The sequence below is a fragment of the Schistocerca gregaria genome, chromosome 3 (assembly GCF_023897955.1).
Source record: "Schistocerca gregaria isolate iqSchGreg1 chromosome 3, iqSchGreg1.2, whole genome shotgun sequence".
NCBI classification, from domain to species: Eukaryota; Metazoa; Arthropoda; class Insecta; order Orthoptera; family Acrididae; genus Schistocerca; species Schistocerca gregaria.
The window spans coordinates 700545581-700565893 of NC_064922.1; the positions used below are offsets into that span (position 1 = coordinate 700545581).

The following is a 20313-nucleotide window of genomic DNA, read 5'->3' on the forward strand; positions in this document are numbered from 1 at the left end:
CTCCCGTGTAATTGTTACAGCGTTTTCGATCTACTCTTTCTTTAAAAATGGAGTACATTTCCTATGTTCTCGCTTTTTGCCATCATAAATTTAAGAAACGTAAAATCATAGTTTGAGGAGAACTCCGCTGTATTTTACTAACCCTCTGTTAATGGCATCTATACCAACTGCCTTTCTGTTTCTCACTGTTTTTCAAGCTTTTTCTAATGTTTCTAATATCAGTAAATTCACCCCATCCCCAACACTTCTGCATGGTCCAAGCTATGACCACAGGACATTTTATAGTGTTTACCCACTGTTCGTTCGTTGACTGTGTTATTGTTTAATGTACCTGTTTTTTTTTTTTGTGACTCTTCTAGCTTTCCCGGTCGTACATAGTTGTGTGTAGATGTAGATAATCAGGGAATATGAAGTTAAAGATTGATATATCTGGTTGATAATCGGAAGGGTTCACAGAGGAGCTGCTCGCCCAAGTGATTGCTTACCTTGGGCTTCTTGGTCCAGAGCTGTTGCGGCAGCAGCTCGTACGGCAGGTGGCTCTTGATGAACCGTGGGCGCGGCAAGTCGGTACAGCGCTGCAAGGTGTCCCCGTCCGGTCCTGTGTATCGCGAGATTGCCACGAACCTAGAGGAAGGGGGATAAATCAATAAAATATAGACAACGTTTCGTTCTTCTGTCATGTTATGAGAAAATCCACCGGTTTTGGTTATGTGTTGAATGATCGTCTCAGTTACGTGACATTACACACTACAGGGTTATTGAAAATGATCTAGACTTAGTCGAGTATTACAGAATTTGTCTGTATTGAGGTGAGCTACTATATGATTATAGAGGGTGAAAAGTATTTAAACCGACAAACTGTGGGAGGTTGTAGGGGATATCAAAACAAATATTTTCCCCTAATGTCATTTTTTCTGTGAGGATTATTTAAACCGGTGGAGGCCGTATTACGCTCTTCAGTTGTAGGCAGCTGCTGTCTACCAGTGTAGTAATGCATTGCCTCTGTTTACTAATGGAGCGATACGCCTGGAGTGAGTACAGTGATATGGTTGGTGCGTACTATGTAGCGCACCGCAATGCACGAGCTGCAAGCGGGTTTATCAACAACAATATCTAATCGCCGTATCCCGTATCATACGATCTTTGCTGCTCTGTACCAACGTCTGAGTGAGACATTTAGTAGATTACCTGGACAGGGACACTGTCGCACGGTAAGAACGCATCAATTTGAGGAAGCTGTCTTGTAGCAAGTGGAGCGAGATCCTTCCATCAGCACTCGCGCAATTTCACGTAACATGGGAACGAATCACACGAATGTAAGAACAATCCTTCTAGAGCAATTGTTACGTCCATTTCACTTACAGCGTGTCCACAACCTGGAACCAGTTGATTATCTAACCAGAGCACAGTTTTCGCGGTGGTACCTGGAACAGTGTGTAATGCATCCTACATTTCCATTCTATGTGTTGTTTACGGGTGAAGCAACGTTTGGGCGTGATGGACTCTTCAACATACATGTTTGGAGTGAGGATAACCCACATGCCACAGATACTAGCGCTCATCAAGTGCGGTTCTTCGTTAATATATGTGTCGGTATTGTTGGGGACTGTTTAACTGGGCCGTATTTGCTACGTAGGCCATTAAATTGCAGGCACTATTACAATTTTCACGCCAGAGCATTGCCAGAATTGCTGGAAGACTTCCCGCTTCCTACAACACAACGCATGCGGTTCCAACATGACGGGGCGCCGGCACATTTCAGCCGTCCTGTGCGTCGATTCCTGGACCAAAGGTTCCCACAAACGTGGATTGGCAGAGGTGGTCCTGTACCATGGCCTGCTTGATGCCAGGATATATCCACTATGGACTTTTTTGTCTGGGGAGATGTGAGCAAACTTGTTTGCGCAACTCCTGTTGCATCAGAAGAGGATCTGGTTGCCCGGATTGTAGCAGCAGCAGGAATAATTCAGGATACTCTTGAGGATTTTGCCCGTGTCAGACAGAACATGATCCGACTTTGTCACCTTTGTTTACTTGTCAATGGAAGCATTTTCGAAATTCTACTGTAATTGAAATTGGGTTGTGTTAATTTGATGTCTCTTGGTCATAAAAAAATTAAAAAGTGTTTGTGGTTTAATTAATTTGCCGCCAGAGAAATCTTCCCCTACCACTTTAAATACTCCTCAAAGGAAGAAATGACATTAGGGAAAAAATATTTGTTTTGTTGTCCCCTACAACCTCCCAGAGTTTTTCCGGTTTCAATACTTTTCACCCTGTATGTGTGGAAACAGCAACTGACGAGTTTCCTTGTACCATGTTGACGAATGTTCATTGTGTGAACCGTTAATCACACGGCACAGTTTAAGTCTATAGCCCAGACGGTTCACACTCGCCCTGCAGCGTCCCATTGGTGTCAGTCACAGCTAAATGGCTGGACGTCCACGACTCTACACAGAACGTGGAGTTCGGAGGCTTGTATGTAAGATGGATGGTGTTCTGTGACATTTCTGCCGAAAGAGCACAATTCTGGTGCACGCACAAGTCAGGCAGCAGTCGTCGACTGAGACAGGCGCAGCAACAGGGAAGTAACCGCTTTTGTGAAATTTACGAGTTCCTAACGAGGGAAGCGAATTTCATTATATCATCTGTGTGCTTTAATAGTTTACTTTCTTGAGTTCCTGCGTTTAAATTTAATACCTAATAGCCATAGTTCTACGTTTTCGCTTGCTTCGGAAAGCAAACCGATTTTGTGACATATTAAAAGTTCTTAATCAGGGGCGAATTATTTAGTTTCACCTTAGTCCTTCGGTAGTTAGGTATTTGAATCTGTGCTTGTTATTAGACACAGCTCCTGCGTTTCCGCCAGGGTCTACAGCAGAGTTGCGCAGCACGTGCCAATAGTCCGTTTATCTGCACAGGTTAGTTTTCCACGGTCTTTAGGAAGGACAGGGACTGCGGTTGTTGTGTGCGGATGCGAGCCAAGTTGGTGACACTTCACTCTCAACTTCAGGCTGTGATGGCTTCGGTTACACAGCTTGAGGCTGCAGTGGATGGACACCACTGTTGTGGGTCAGCCGTGGTGATCCAACGGACGTTCAGCACGTCCGAGACCTCCTACCGGTCCCTGAGGCTGACCTCTCACCTGTGGTCCAGTGGGAGGTCGCCCCGGGGCGAATTAGGCAGCGAAAGATTTCCCAGGTGGCCGCACGTAAGGCCTCCCCGGTTTGTCTGACATACGGGTTCCAGGTGGTGTCTGTGGCTGACACTGTCGCTCACACAGATGCTGTCGCCTGTCCTGTTTCAGAGGAAACCACTCAGCCTGCAAGATCCGGGAAATCACGGAGGGTGGGATTATTGGTAGTTGGGAGCTCCAACGCTAGGCGCGTTGGCTGACGTGGCTGACAAGAACGGAAAGAAAACCAATGTGCACTCCATGTACAAACCGGGTGGAATAATTGCAGATGTGGAAGGGGTCCTCCCAGATGCCATGAAGAGCACAGGGTGCAGCCAACAGCAGGTGGTTGCTCACGTCGGTACCAGTGATGTGTGTCACTTTGGATCATATGAGATTCCCTCTGGTTTCGAGTGGCCAACAGAAATGATAAAGGATGCCAGTCTTGCTTGCAAGATGAAAGAAGAGCTGACCATATGCAGGATTGTCGACAGGACAGATTGCGGACCTCTGGTAGAGAGCCGAGTGAAGGGTCTAAATCAGAGGCGCAGACCGTTCTGCGACCGTATAGGGTGCAGATTCCTCTACTTGCGCCAAAGTGTGGTTCGGTTTCGGGTTCCGCTGAATAGGTCAGGTGTCCACTATACACAGGGGCTGTGTGGCATCGACTGGGTGGTTTTTTAGGTTACAGGGTTTCGGGAAGACACAACAAGGGCTTCAGTCACAAAGGGTGCAGGCCGAAGTCAGGATGAACGTAGATACAAGAACCATTGGTATAACAGTTGTAAATTGTCGTGGCGGTGTTGGGAAAGTACCAGAGATTGAATTGCTAATAGAAAGCATTGATGCTCAAATCGTTATAGGCATTGAAACCTGGCTAAAGCCGGATATAATCTCAGCCGAGATTTTTGTGAAGAACCTAACTGTGTCCCGAAAGGATAGGCTAAACACGGTTAGTTCAAATGGCTCTGAGCACTATGGGACTTAACTTCTAAGGGCATCAGTCCCCTAGAACTTAGAACTACTTAAACCTAACTAACATAAAGACATCACACACAACCTGCGACTCTAGCGGTCGCGCGGTTCCAGACTGTAGCGCCTAGAACCGCTCGGCCATCACGGCCGGCCAAACACGGTTGGCGGTGGCGTGTTTCCTGCTGTTAGAAATAGTTGTCGCGAAACTGAAGTAGATACTTTCTGTGAGTTAGTATGGGCCGAGGTCATTGTTGGCAACCGGAATAAAGTAATAATAGGATTCTTTTACAGACCTCCCAATTCAGATGATACAGTTGCTGAAAGATTCAAATAAAACTTGAGTTTTATTTCAAACACGTACCCGACGCATATGATAATCGTTGGTGGTGACTTAAATTTACGTTCGATATGTTGTCGAAAATACACTCCTGGAAATGGAAAAAAGAACACATTGACACCGGTGTGTCAGACCCACCATACTTGCTCCGCACACTGCGAGAGGGCTGTACAAGCAATGATCACACGCACGGCACAGCGGACACACCAGGAACCGCGGTGTTCGCCGTCGAATGGCGCTAGCTGCGCAGCATTTGTGCACCGCCGCCATCAGTGTCAGCCATTTTGCCGTGGCATACGGAGCTCCATCGCAGTCTTTAACACTGGTAGCATGCCGCGACAGCGTGGACGTGAACCGTATGTGCAGTTGACGGACTTTGAGCAAGGGCGTATAGTGGGCATGCGGGAGGCCGGGTGGACGTACCGCGGAATTGCTCAACACGTGGGGCGTGACGTCACCACAGTAGATCGATGTTGTCGCCAGTGGTCGGCGGAAGGTGCACGTGCCCGTCGACCTGGGACCGGACCGCAGCGACGCACGGATGCACGCCAAGACCGTAGGATCCTACGCAGTGCCGTAGGGGACCTCACCGCCCCTTCCCAGCAAATTAGGGACACTGTTGCTCCTGGCGTATCGGCGAGGACCATTCGCAACCGTCTCCATGAAGCTGGGGTACGGTCCCGCACACCGTTAGGCCGTCTTCCGCTCACGCCCCAACATCGTGCAGCCCGCCTCCACTGGTGTCGCGACAGGCGTGAATGGAGGGACGAATGGAGACGTGTCGTCTTCAGCGATGAGAGTCGCTTCTGCCTTGGTGCCAATGACGGTCGTATGCGTGTTTGGCGCCGTGCAGGTGAGCGCCACAATCAGGACTGTATACGACCGAGGCACACAGGGCCAACACCCGGCATCATGGTGTGGGGAGCGATCTCCTACACTGGCCGTACACCTCTGGTGATCGTCGAGGGGACACTGAATACTGCGCGGTACATCCAAACCGTCATCGAACGCATCGTTCTGCCATTCCTAGACCGGCAAGGTAACTTGCTGTTCCAACAGGACAATGCACGTCCGCATGTATCCCGTGCCACCCAACGTGCTCTAGAAGGTGTAAGTCAACTACCCTGGCCAGCAAGATCTCCGGATCTGTCCCCCATTGAGCATGTTTGGGACTGCATGAAGCGTCGCCTCACGCGGTCTGCACGTCCAGCACGAACGCTGGTCCAACTGAGGCGCCAGGTGGAAATGGCATGGCAAGCCGTTCCACAGGACTACATCCAGCATCTCTACGATCGTCTCCATGGGAGAATAGCAGCCTGCATTGCTGCGAAAGGTGGATATACACTGTACTCGTGCCGACATTGTGCATGCTCTGTTGCCTGTGTCTATGTGCCTGTGGTTCTGTCAGTGTGATCATGTGATGTATCTGACCCAAGGAATGTGTCAATAAAGTTTCCCCTTCCTGGGACAATGAATTCACGGTGTTCTTATTTCAATTTCTAGTAGTGTAGGTGTCTAATTCTGGAGGTACGCATAAAATATCATCCGAAATTGTGCTACACGCATTCTCTGAAAATTATTTCAAGCAGTTAGTTCATTAACACACGGGAATAGTAAACCGTTCTGAAAACACACTTGACCGCTTAGCAACAAATAATCCTGAGTTAATAACGAGCATAAAAAGTGATACAGGGATTAGTGAATACAGGGTTGTCGCAGCGAGATTGAATACTGTAATCCCCAAATCCTCCCAAATTTTGCGGAAAATGTACCTATTCAAAAAAGCAGGTATAAATTCACTTGATGCCTTCCTGAGAGACAATCTCCACTCGTTCCAAATTAATAATATAAGTGTAGACCAGATGTGGCTTGAATTCAAACAAATAGTATCGACAGAAATTAAGAGATTTATACCAAGTAAATTAACAAACGTCGTAGCTGATTCTCCCTGGTACACAAAACGGTTTAGAACACTGTTGCAGAAAGTACGAAAGAAAAGTGGCAAATTTAAATAGAGGCAACATCCTCAAGATTGGCGATCCTTTACAGAAGCTCGTAATTTAGCACGGACTTCAATGCGAGATTCTTATAACAGTTTCCACAACGAAACTTTGTCTCGAAACCTAGCAGAAAATCCAAAAGAGATTCTGGTCGTTTGTGAAATATGTTAGCGGCAAGAAACCATCAATGCCTTATCTGCGCGACAGCAATGAAGATACTATCGAAGAAAGTACTGCTAAAGCAGAGTTACTAAATACAGACTTCCGAAATGCCTTCACAAAAGAAGACGATGTAAATATTTCAGAATTCGAATCGAGAGCAGCTGCCAACATGAGTAACGTAGAAGTAAATATCCTCGGAGTAGTGAAGCAGCTTAAATCGCTTAATGAAGGCAGGTCTTCTGGCCCAAACTGTACACCAGTTATGTTCCTTTCGGAGTATGCTGATGCATTACCTCCATACTTAACATTCATATACAACCGTTCACTCGACGAAAGATCCGTACCCAAAGACTGGAAAGTTGCACAGGTTACAACAATATTCACGAAAGGTAGTAGGAGTAAACCACTAACTTACAGGCTCATGTCGCTAACGTCGATATGCAGCAGGATTTTAAAACATATACTGTATTCGAACATTATCAATTACTTCGAGGAATACTGTCTATTGACACATAGTCGACATGGGTTTAGAAAAATCGTTCCTCTGAGACACAACTAGCTGTTTATTCACATGAAGTGTTGAGTGCTACTGACAAGGGATTTCAGATCGATTTCGTGTTTCTGGATTCACGGTAGGCTTTTATCACTGAACCACACAAGCAGCTTGTAATGAAATTGCTTGCGTATGGAATATCGTCTCAGTTATGTGACTGGATTTGCGATTTCCTGTCCGAGATGTCACAGTCCGTAGTAATTGAAGGAAAGTTATCGAGTAAAACAAAAGTGATTTTTGGTGTTCCCCAAGGTAGTGTTATAGCCCCTTTGCTGTTCCTTATCTATGTAAACGATATGAGACAATCTGAGCAACCGTCTTAGGTTGTTTGCAGATGACAATGTCATTTATCGACTAATAAAGTCATCAGAAGATCAAAAAAATTGAAAAAGATTTAGAAAAGATATCTGAATGGTGCGAAAATTGGCAGTTAACCCTAAATAACGATAAGTGTGAGGTCACCCACATGAGTGCTAAAAGGAATTTGTTAAACTGCGGTTACAAGATAATTCAGTTTAAGGTCAAAGCCTTACATTCAACTAAATACCTAGGTATTACAATTACGAACAACTTAAATTGGAAGGAACACATAGAAAATGTTGTGGGGAAGGCTAACCAAAGACTACGTTTTAATGGAAGGACACTTACAAAATGTAACAGATCTACTAAAGAGACTGTCTACAATACTCTTGTACGTCCTCTTTTAGAATACTGCTGCGCGGTGTGTGATCCTTACAAGATAGGACTAAAGGAGTACATTGAAAAAAGTTCAAAAAATTTCAGCACGTTTCGTATTATTGCGAAATATGGGAGAGAGTGTTACAGGAATGATACAGGATTTGGGCTGGACATCATTAAAAGAAAGGTGTTTTTCATAGCGACTTAATCATCTCACGAAATTCCAGTCACCAACTTTCTCCTCCGAATGCGAAAATATTTTGTTGCTACCGACTTATATAGGGAGAAACGATCACCACGATAAAAGAAGGGGAGTCAGAGCTCCTACGGAAAGATATAGGTTTCATTCTTTCCCCGCGGTATACAAGATTGGTTCAAAAAAATGGCTCTGAGCACTATGGGACTTAACAGCTGAGGTCATCAGTCTCCTAGAACTTAGAACTACTTAAACCTAACTAACCTAAGGACATCACACACATCCATGCCCGAGGCAGAATTTGAACCTGCGACCGTAGCGGTCTCGCGGTTCCAGACTGACGCGCCTAGAAACGCACGGTCACACCGGCCGGCTACAAATTTGGAATAGTAGAGAATTGTGAAGGTGTTTCGATGAACCCTCTGCCACCCACTTAAATGTTATTTGCAGAGTATCCATGTAGATGTAAATGTAGAAGTGTTTCGCAGCACACCGTTAATCGTACATTGCTGAATACAGAGTTCCGCAGGAGATTACGCCTACGTGTTTACATGTTGACCCAACGACATCAACAGTTACGATTGCAGTGGGCGCGGGATCGTCGAGATTCGATTGTCGATCAATGGAAACGTGTCGCATATTCGGGTGAATCACATTTTTGATATAGTAGGCCTATAGTTGTCTCCACAAACACTGTCATAGAACTGAACGCCGGTTCGAAACGTGAGGCGAGCCAAGGAGGCAGGCTGATGGGAACAGTATCATGCTATGGGAGACACTCTTGCAGGGACTTGTGGTAGTAATCGAAGAAACGCTGACAGCTGCGAGCCACCTGCAACCCCTTCATGCTTGACGTCTTTCCTTACGGAGATGTCATAACTGTTTGTGTCTTGAAACCCGAATAGAGATAGAATGGTTTGAGGACGGCGACCAAATCCGCCTGATGTTGGTCCCATGGAACCCATCGGGGTCGCTATCAGATTACATCAGCGCGTACGCATATCAGCGGTCCGTTATTTAAGCGAATTACATGATGTGTGCATAGTTATCTAATGTCATATACCTCCATAAACAACCTCCATAAACAGTCTGAAAAGCTCGTAATGGTAGTGCAGCAGAGGTTACGCTGAGCAGTAATTGTTCAAAACAAAAAAAAACAAAAACAAAAAACAAAAAAACTATACGTTGCCGCGTTTTCGAATTAATTAGGATTGACGTAAGCCAATCAAGCCGTTACGTGACTAAATACAAACGGGCCGCCAGGTATAATTAGTGTCAGTGTCCTCCAGCGTAGAGCCGAAGTGGCGTCCTACTAAAAAAGCTGCACCAGGTCCTGGCGCCACACGACATTTTTCATTGCGTAGATCACAGTGTACGCTCCATGTCCAATTTTCGTACCGCTCTTTTGTTCGGTTCTAGGAAACCAAACGAAGAACATGTTTAGTGACACCGTCTCTGGTGCGCTGCTCGAATTTGTGCGTGTAACCGCCACTCTTACGGTAAATTTGAAAGGCCAGTGGGTTCTTCCGGTCTATGATTTTCTTCGGCATTCTTGCGACGGACGATTCAGCAATGTTCGGGCTTTTTATTCCTGTTATACACTTCTAGTTCAAATTATTTCCATGATACAATAATCATTTCATCCACAGACTTCTTGGACTCCTCTATTCACATTTATTTCTTGTGCTTCTGCGATGCAAGCATTCTCTCAATAGTTCACTCCCATTATGATGACTCTCCGTGGATTTTACTGTCAAATCTAAAATTGTTCAATTCATAGTTCTGTTGTTGCGGTCTTCAGTCCAGAGACTGGTTTGATTCAGCTCTCCATGTTACTCTATCCTGTGCGACCTTCTTCATCTCCCAGTACCTACTGCAACCTACATCCTTCTGAATCTGTTCAGTGTATCCATCTCTTGATCTCCATCTACGATTTTTACCTTCCACGTTACCCTCCAATACTAAATTGGTGATCCCTTGATGCTTCATAATATGTCCTACCAACCTTCCCCAGTTCTATTCAATATCTCCTCATTAGTCATGTGATCTACCCATCTAATCTTCAGCATTCCTCTGTAGCACCACATTTCGAAAGCTTCTATTCTCTTTTTGTCTAAACTATTTATCGTCCACGTTTCACTTCCATACATGGCTCCACTCCATACAAATACTTTCAGAAACGACTTCCTGACATTTATATCTATAATCGATGTTAACAAATTTCTCTTCTTTAGAAACGCTTTCCTTGACATTGCCACTCTACATTTTATATTCTCTCTACTTCGACCATCATCAGTTATTTTGCTCCCCAAATAGAAAACCTCATTTACTACTTTAAGCGTCTCATTTCCTAATCTAATTCCCTCAGCGTCACCCGACTTAATTCGACTACATTCCATTACCTCGTTTTGCTTTTATTGATGTTCATCTTATATACTCCTTTCAAGACACTGTCCATTCCGTGTTCAGCTCCTCTTCCAAGTCCTTTGCTGTGTCTGACAGAATTACAATGTCATCGGCAAGCCTCAAAATTTTTATTTCTTCTCCATGGATTTTAATTCCTACTCCGAATTTTTCTTTTGTTTCCTTTACTGCTTGCTCATTATACAGATTGAATAACATAGGGGATAGGCTACAGGCCTGTCTCGCTCCCTTCCCAACTACTGCTTGCCTGTCATGCCCCTGAACTCTTATAACTGCAATCTGGTTTCTGTATAAATTGTAAATAGCCTTTCGCTCCCTGTATTTTACCCCTGCCACCTTCAGAATTTGAAAGAGAGTATTCCAGTCAACATTGTCAAACACTTTCTCGAAGTCTACAAATGCTAGAAACGTAGGTTTGCCTTTGCTTAATCTATTTTCTAAGATAAGTCATAGGGTCAGTATTGCCTCACGTGTTCAAACGTTTCTACGGAATCCAAATTGATCTTTCCCAAGATCGGCTTCTAGCAGTTTTTCCATTCGTCTGTAAGGAATTTGAGTTACTATTTTGCAGCCCTCGCTTATTAAACTGATGGTTCGGTAATTTTCACGTCTCTCAACACCTGCTTTAATTGGGATTGGAATTATTATACTCTTCTTGAATTCTGAGGGTATTTTGGCTGTCTCATACATCTTGCTCACCCGATGGTAGAGTTTTGTCAGGACTGGGTCTCCCAAGGCTATCAGTAGTTCTAATGAAATGTTGTCTTCTCCCGGGGCCTTGTTTCGACTTAGGTCTTTTAGCGGTCTGTCAAACTCTTCAAGCAGTACCATACCTCCCATTTCATCTACATGCTCTTCCATTTCCTTAGTATTGTCTTCAACTACATCACCCTTGTATAGACCCTATATATATTCCTTCCATCTTTCTGCTTTCCCTTCTTTGCTTGAAACTGGGTTTCCATCTGAGCTCTTGATTTTCATACAAGTGGTTCTCTTATCCCCAAAGGTCTCTTTAATTTTCCTGTAGGCAATATCTATCTTACCCCTAGTGATATACGCCTCTGCATCCTTACATTTGTCCTCTAGCCAACCCTGCTTAGCCATTTTGCAGTTCCTGTCGATCTCATTTTTGAGAAGTTTGTATTCCTTTTGCCTGCTTCATTTACTGCATTTTTATATTTTCTCCTTTCATCAATTAAATTCAATATCTCTTCTGTTACCCAAGCATTTCTATTAGCCCTCGTCTTTTTACCTACTTGAGCCTCTGCTGCTTTCAGTATTTCACCCCTCAAGGATACCCATTTTTCTTCTACTGCATTTCTTTCGCCCATTCTTTTCAATCGTTCCCTAATGTTCTACCTGAAACTCTCTAGAACCTCTGGTTCTTTCAATTTATCCTGGTCCCATCTCCTTAAGTTCTCACCTTTTGGCAGTTTCTTCAGTTTTAATCTACAGTTCATAACGAATAGATAGTTGTCAGAGTCCTCATCTGCCTCTGGAAATGTCTTACAATATAAATCCTGGTTCCTGAATCTCTGTCTTACCATTACATAAGCTATCTGAAACCTTCCAGTATCTCCAGGTTTCTTCCGTGTATACAACCTTCTTTCATGATTCTTGAACCAAGTGTTAGCTATGATTAAGTTATGCTCTGTGCAGAATTCTACCAGGCAGCTTCCTCTTTCGTTCCTCACCCCCATTCTATATTCACCTACTACGTTTCCTTCTCTTCCTTTTCCTACTACCGAATTTCAGTCACTCATGACTATTAAATTTTCGTCTTCCTTCACTATCTGAATAATTTCTTTTATCTCATCATACATTTCATCAGTCTCTTCGACATCAGCGGAGCTAGTTGGCATATAAATTTGTACTACTGTGGTAGGCGCTGGCTTCGTGTTTATCGTGGCCATAATAATGCGTTCACTATGCTGTTTATAGTAGCTGCCCCATATTTCTACTCTTTTATTCATTCTTAAACCTACTTCTGCAAACCAATATTTGATTTTGTGTTTATAACCCTGTATTCACCTGAGCAGAAGTCTTGCTCCTCCTGCCACCGAACTTCACTAATTCCCACTATATCCAACTTTAACCTACCCATTTCCCTTTTTAAATTTTCTAACCTACCTGCCCCATTAAGGGATCTGACATTCCACGCTGCGTCCCGTAGAACGCCAGTTTTCTTTTCCCTGATAACAACGTCCTCAGTAGTCCCCGCCTGAATATCCGAATACCGGACTATTTTACCTCCGGAATATTTTACCCAAGAGGACGATTTCATCATTTAACCATACGGTAAAGCTGCATGCCCTCGGGAAAAATTACGGCTGTAGTTTCCCCTTACTTTTAACCGTTCGCAGTACCAGCACAGCAAGGCCGTTTTGGTTAGTGTTACAAGGCCAGGTCAGTCAATCATCCAGACTGTTGCCCATGCAACTACTGAAAAGATTGCCGCTCTTCAGGAACCACGACCTTTTCAAATTTCGTAAATCTGCTGCGTCTCTTACCATTTTGAAAAATCTTATTCAAACTACCTGAAGATAAGGCTTTTTGTTTAGAAATGTTCTGAGATTCACTGCCATATAATGATGTAAGATAGCTAACCTCTTAGTAAAGTTCAGTCTCGTATGTTTTCACGTCTAGTCTTCGCGTACCTTTCCACTGTCGCTGACATATTTGGGAATTTCTTTCCTTCTTTCCTACCAGATGTATTTGTGATGTCACAACCTAGACAAAATGTTCACCTACGGAGGATACAACACAGTTATTGAAATCGACAAGTATATTTCTCTTATTCTTGATGGTTACGTAGCAATATTTTCCTCTAGCTCACATATCCTCACATTCGCATTTTTTCCTTTGATACTGAAGCAAGCAGGTGGCAAGGTCACATTCTAGACGGCAGTGATGCTGGATGTCGTATCCACACAATACGTATTTCGTTAGTCAAGGTATTTTACCTGACAAAGTAGAAGGCAGACAATTACTCGGACGATAAGAGTTAGGTGACAGTTTAAGCTCTGTTGTAGATATCGTCTCAGTAATGTGTTCCAGTTCTAGTTTTCTGTATTTTGTCCCCATCCATACATGTTTTAATATGGCCCACTAGCCAAAGAAGCGGTGAACTTTTAGTTTACACTCAAAGCAACTATACAGTTTGTTCTGAAATAATATATTTTCCAGGAGACATGCTTCGGCTACATTTACAGCCTCTCTGCGTTGTATAGTAGAGGAGGTTTCCATCATCAGTCGCCATTTATAATGGGAGACATTATATATTACGTAAAAATTGCGATCAGGGAGAATTCATTTCTGTGTATTAGTGAGAGCAATCTTGTAACAGAATGTGAAAATTTGTAATATTTGGTTGAATATGTCACGAATAAAGCAGTTATATATAATGGAAACTCTGAATGAAGCATTTCGATGGTGAGAGAGTGTGGACATTTAAGTGAAGGTATAAAACTAAGCAGATCAAGAAACCCTGCTTCCAAGAGTTATTTTAATGTAGAAGGAAAAAGAGCACATCATCATCTAACGAGACTGATCTCTACTAATAAGTCACAATTACGTGGTTTGTGCACTGTTATTGACTGCCTCTTCTTGTTAAATCAGCCACTGGACCTGCGAACTTCTTTAATACCACAAAGAAGCAGCGACGTGTAAACGGCGCCTGGCACCACTATGCTGCCGAACTGAAGGAAGTTGTACTGACTGCAAGCAACCACTGCCCCGCAATGTCGAATGAAATGTCGCGCTGTGCCGAGTACTTCCGAGAACCATCGAAGAGTGCCGACACAAGCTGCTCCTCGGCCCACACATCGTGCTCACGTGCCGTCTGGACCGCCGTGGACGGCCCTGTTCTAATGTAATCATTCGCACTATTGTAATAAATGTGTTAGCGTAATCAATGTCATTTGTGATACAAACAGACTTGAAAAAGAAAATTACTTTTAACTTAACAATAACTGCTTTGCAAACTTTGTAGGCCCTCCCAACATCTACTGAAAGATAACGTTCACGATAAAATCATTCAGTACAAAAAGAAAAGTTTCTCAGCAGAAACAAAACTCAGAACTCTGTTTAAATATTTTGTCTGATTATAGTGCTGAATAGTATTTTATGGGCAACGGCCTTGCCGCAGTGGATACGCCGGTTCCCGTGAGATCACACCGAAGCGCTGTTGGGCGTGGCCGGCACTTGGATGCGTGATCATCCCGCAGCCATGCGCTGTTGCCATTTCTCGGGGTGCACTCAGCCTCGTGATGCCAATTGAGGAGCTACTCCACCGAATAGTAGCGGCTTCAGTGAAGAATACCATCATAACGACCGAGAGAGCGGTATGCTGACACCACGCCCCTCCTATCCGCATCTTCCTCTGAGGATGACACGGCGGTCGGATGGTCCCGGGTAGGCCACTCGTGGCCTGAAGACAGAGTGAGGGAGATAGTATTCTATGCAATATTTACCCATTGCACATAAAATACGGTTACGATCATACGTTACGTGATCAGCGGAGCCAAACACTTAATTTAATACCTTAGTTGTACACTCTTGTATTAAGCGACGCAAGTTAGTCTATATTGTCAATTTCACACAAAAAATGCTAAAATTTTGTGACACGAGGGTGTGCTGAAAGTAATGCCTCCGATTTCTTTTATCGTGTTCTCAATATCTGTTGACGTATTGTATGTCAAGCATATTACTTGACCGACTTTCCAGCGTCGCTGAAGCAAGTTGCAACCCTCTGCCACAACAGGGCTCCCGGTTGTAGCTTTAACACGGTGGTGTGAAACGTAGACACGTCACTGCGTGAGAAACAATGTGCTGTAATCGAGTAACATGGGTCCAATAGAAATCCATTGGCGAATGAAAGCTGTGTGTGGTGATGATTCTATCGACATCAGTAAAGTACGACGCTGTGTCGTTCGTGCTCTTAATGACGGAAACCGTCGGGCTAACATCAACGAATGTGACAGAGATCGGAGAGGACGAGCACGTAGGGCAACCGAGAGGACTCTTCGTAATCAGGTTGAGAAGTCGTCACAGAATATCATCGGATACCACAGAGGCAGCACTCAGGTGAATGTGGCATATCACGAGAGCTTGTATACGCCTTCAATTCAAAAGTGCAGTACAGATAACTGTGTGCACACTGGGTGCCTTGAATGCTCGCTCCTGACTTCGAAGAGAAGAGATCGGACATCTGTCAACAATTTCTTTTGCCGTTTGGCATGAACGTTTTGGGTTCCTTAGCAGCAATGAGACAAGTATGAAAACTGGGTTCACCGTTATGATTCCGAAAACAAAAAAGCATCAATGGAGTTCCACCACAAAGGATCACCGACGCCAAATGATTCCAATGCTATCCCATCAGCAGGTAAAATTATATATAGTGTTCTGGGATGTTCAACCTGTGTTGCATGCAGAACTCATGCCTAAAGGCACTGCCATAAACACAGCAAGGTACTGTGAGACCCACGGAAAACTGAAAGCATGAATTCGAGGAGTTCGTCCGGACATGGAGTACTCCCTCCTTCAGGACAATCTGACCTCTTAGGTTCACTGTTATCGATAATCTTTCATACAGTCTGTGTAGTGACGACGCCGTCGTCATGGTAGTAGAGGGCGCCTGATACACGCTTTGTAATCCGTGGCCACGGCGTCCTCACCACAAGGAGTAGAGGGCGTTGTACTTCTTCCACATTAACCGTTTTAGTAAATTGACTCAGATGTTTTATACGTAAATGTACATTGTAATACGAGACGACACCATCTTTTGTGTGTCACAGATTGCTTTACTTTATATTGAAACATCACCTTAGAAAAATTATACAAGACTGTGCTTAAACTGACACAATATTTTTAGCGGAACGCAATCTGACTTCCAAAAATCCCTACGAAAGAATGGCCCTGACTAACATTAACGTATACGTTTCACAAATCACTTACCTCACAAAAATCTTCGTTACTCAAGCTACTGCAATACAGCGAGCGCCACTACTGCCAGCTAAATAAAAGATTCAAACTACTGAAGGCACTAACTGCTGATAGGCATAGTTAGCGAATGAAAGATTTTATAGAGAACAAACAATGTATTTACCTCAATAGTGATCAAAAGTCATAATGTATATAGCAGTTCATGACATCCAGTCTTACAGATTTAAAAACTCCGCCATCTCTTTCCCCACGTACACCACTGCTGGCGGCTCACCTCCAACTGCCCAACGCTATAATGGCAGACAACAATGCAAACCAGCCACAGACTGAACATGGCACAGCCAGTGATTTTCATACAGAGCGCTATGTGGCGGCGGCGTTAGCAATAAAAAAACCTAAACAGCCTACTTACAATATTATGACACATAATGTAATGCACTTTTACGAATTTTTAGAGTTGACAATGGAACATTTGTTATTATTATAAAATTAACACTACAATTGTAACTCTTTTTAAATGGAATGGTTCCGTTTTTCTGTTATTTACTGTCACTTAAATACGTGTTAAACCAAGGTGACTACATATAACAAACATATAACAAACTGTATTATATGCCGTTGATCGCCGCTGGGGGTGTTGCCGTCTATTCACGCGATCTCAGTATGCCATACGAAGGGTTAGTCTGGCATAGTTTCCTGCCGTTATGTAGACAGGACTGACAACACCAGCAGTCGATCAATGGGTAACACATTTTAAATTTACGTAATTTTCTGATGGATATCTGTAATTCCACAGTGTAAACTCCCAGAAGATGGCCTCTACGTCGGGTTGTAACCGGTTGGCGGTATTACAACAATAATAAATGCGATTAAGACTGTTCTTGACTTATAGATTAATCATACTAATCGCTGCTTCTCTCCACAACCATGTTGTCCAAAAATCTCCTGGAAAAACTACGGATCCTCCAATCCTTTACTAAACAGACTTCCTTCATCCCACGCATAAACGAAGTTTGCCTTTATCAATGCACCCGAGTCACGCAGAACGCGCTTTCCGCCACACCTAGTTTTTTTTTCTTCGTGTGGCATATCCACTGCTGCAGTAATATCTGCTGTCACACTCCAGTTCTCTCCAATCCACCCTTGGGCAACCATTGTAAGCTTAATATCGACTCACTCAGCTCCTTTTACTTCCTTGCCTTCTTGGCCCCTTCACTCTTTCGATGTCTCACAAATATCGAAAAGAAGTCCTCGATTTGGTCACACGGGTCCATTCTATGCAGCCGCCTTACTTACTCCTCCCAAGTAGATTTTTCGGTATAGCATCGTCTGACAATCACAAAAAATTAGTTTAATAGGGAAACCACAAGTTCAGCGGCCAACCCACACCCATTCGTTGTTTGCAAATTACCTCTGTGTCCTCAGAGCCTCTATGTTTCCGTAGCAGCTCTAGGCTTCGGGTAGCATTCGTAGCAAACTTTACTGTGTTCGGCGTTTCCCTGGCAATTGAAGTTGAGCGCGTTGGTAAGCCGGCCTTCCGGCTTCTCGGAAACGCGGTACAGTATGCACCGTTCAAACTCCTTTAAAAAGAGCACTATTTACGGAAATAGTCTCCTTGCGACGAAGCTACAAGGTTTCCCAGACCAAAGGTTTCCTCGACCAAAGCATAACCCCTACTGAGTTTTCCGATATATTTTAGTTAAGGCCACTGAGCGCCACTATTTTCGAACCGTCTGCGTGGTAGTTGCCACCCACTGGCTCTACCAGACGCAAGGATAGAAATAACCCTTTGGCGTGGCAGGTCAATAGTAGTTTTCTAAAACTGAATACTTCGTTATTTGTCCTCTCCACTACATTTAATACTAACTGTAGACGTAGCAACTAAAATAAAAAATTTAAAACTAGTACAAATATAAGTTAGCTCTGATGCGGTTGCTTACAATTCCCTTAAAAATACAATATTACAGCAATAAACTACCGGGTATCGAAGATCGATGTGTAAACATAGCTCTAACGGTACCAAAAACAAAGTCTTTCTAGTTGCAGGTTGCAGTGATTTTATTAACAACGCGTGCAGAGAGCGCAGGCATTAGAGAAACCAATTTTCTAATTTCTGAAATTTCTGTGGAAAACTTAACCATGCAACTTGTTTACTACTTCCATCCACTAATGCCCACTACTGAAAATGATGACAATCAATTGAGAGCCTTACAGCCACAACTGGCTGATCAGAAATCAACTTTTTATTAAAAAATTAATTACAATCATACTAAAGCATCTTGATACGTAATACTAATACATACAATTATTTGAAATAACAAATCAATGAAGCGAGTTTTCTACAAAAGGTATGCTTACTTATTTAATTACTATCTCTGGCGAACTGACATGACAGTAGCCAATAAACACGAACTTTAGTAGTTCGTGCCCTGGTCGTATCACGTTTTTCTTTCATTGCTATATACCGTTGACTATGTTTTAGCCGACACAAATAAAAATTCGGAAGAATCACAGACACTACGAGCAACATATTTATTGTTCTGTAATCGTGAAACATCTGCGTTGTAAGAAAGAGAGGACTGTGTAGCATTAAACGAATTTCTCGAACCTAACGGATAATTATTACCTTTATGTCTCATTTTTCTCGAAGCCAACGGATAATTATTATTTTTATATCTTGTTTTTCAATATTGATATACGAGTAAAACCCTAAGTTCGTTTGTAACATTCCGAGTTTTCATTTTCTTCGGCTCTTTCATTTTAAGCTAAACCGATTTCACCCCTGTAGGCAGCGACAGACATGGTGTTTCAACGATATTCGAAAGAATGGTGGCGCCAGGCTTTCCACTTTTGATTTTGGTAGAGGTGAATGATGTCTATCGGTGTTAAAAAAAATCGCAACATTAAAATATAATTCATGCTTAGTAATGAAATGTAGGGACTGCGTTTGTCTAGGTTACTAGGTTGATGTAAGCACGATATAAGCCATTGCAAATATGAAGTTATAGTACATTAATAACCGGTGTAGTAGCTAGAATGTTGTATGCACTCATGCAAATGTGCACGAATTGTGTTGTACAGGCACTGGATGACAGTTTGTGGGATGGAATTTCATGCCTGTTGCGCTTGTTTGGTCAGTACAGGGACGGTTAATGTTGTTAGCTGATGACGCCAGAGTTGTCGTCCGATGATGTCCCATATGTGCTCGATTAGAGACAGATCTGGTGATTGAGCGGCCAAGGCGACATGTCGACACTCTGTAGAGCATATTGGGTTATAACAGCGATATATGAGCGAACATTATCCTGCTGGGAAACACTCCCTGGAATGCTGCTCATGAACGGCAACACATCATGTCGATTCACCAAACTGACGTACAAGTTTTGAGTCAAGGTGCGTGTGCTTCTGTAGTTATACGTCAGCGCAACCCAGACCGCAGTAGCGGGTGTTGGTCCAGCATGTCTAGCACGCAGAGAGGTTGGTTGCAGGCCATCGAGTGGCCAATTCACGGCCAACAATGGCACCGAGGCAAAAGCAGCTTATGTCAGAGAACACAACAGACTTCCACCTTGCCCTTCAATGAGCTCTCGTTTGACACCACTCAAGTCGCAAATGGCGGTGGTTTGGGGTCAGTGGAAGGCAAGCTACAGGGCGTCTGGCTCGGAGCTGTCTTTTGTAACAGTTCGTTGTGTCACAATGGTGCCAAGTGCTCTTCAGATTTCTGCTGCAGATGAAATACGATCCGCCGCAGCCACCCGCTAATCCCGATGGTCTTTTCTCTCGGTAGTGCCACGTGGCCGAATGGAATCTGCTCTTCTTGCAACCGTATGTTCTCGTGACCACCGGTGCCAGCATCGCGTACAGTGGCTACAT

At 43.7% G+C, this 20313-nt stretch overlaps 1 protein-coding gene across 1 annotated transcript in view; it reads right to left on the reverse strand.

Annotated features, from left to right (window-relative positions):
• Window positions 1-20313, reverse strand: part of LOC126355087 (luciferin sulfotransferase-like) — a 349237-nt gene that overhangs the window by 193666 nt on the left and 135258 nt on the right. Inside the window, exon 5 of the mRNA XM_050005278.1 lies at window positions 486-624. Coding sequence (XP_049861235.1) covers window positions 486-624 — 139 coding nt within the window. The remainder of the gene's footprint in view (window positions 1-485; window positions 625-20313) is intronic.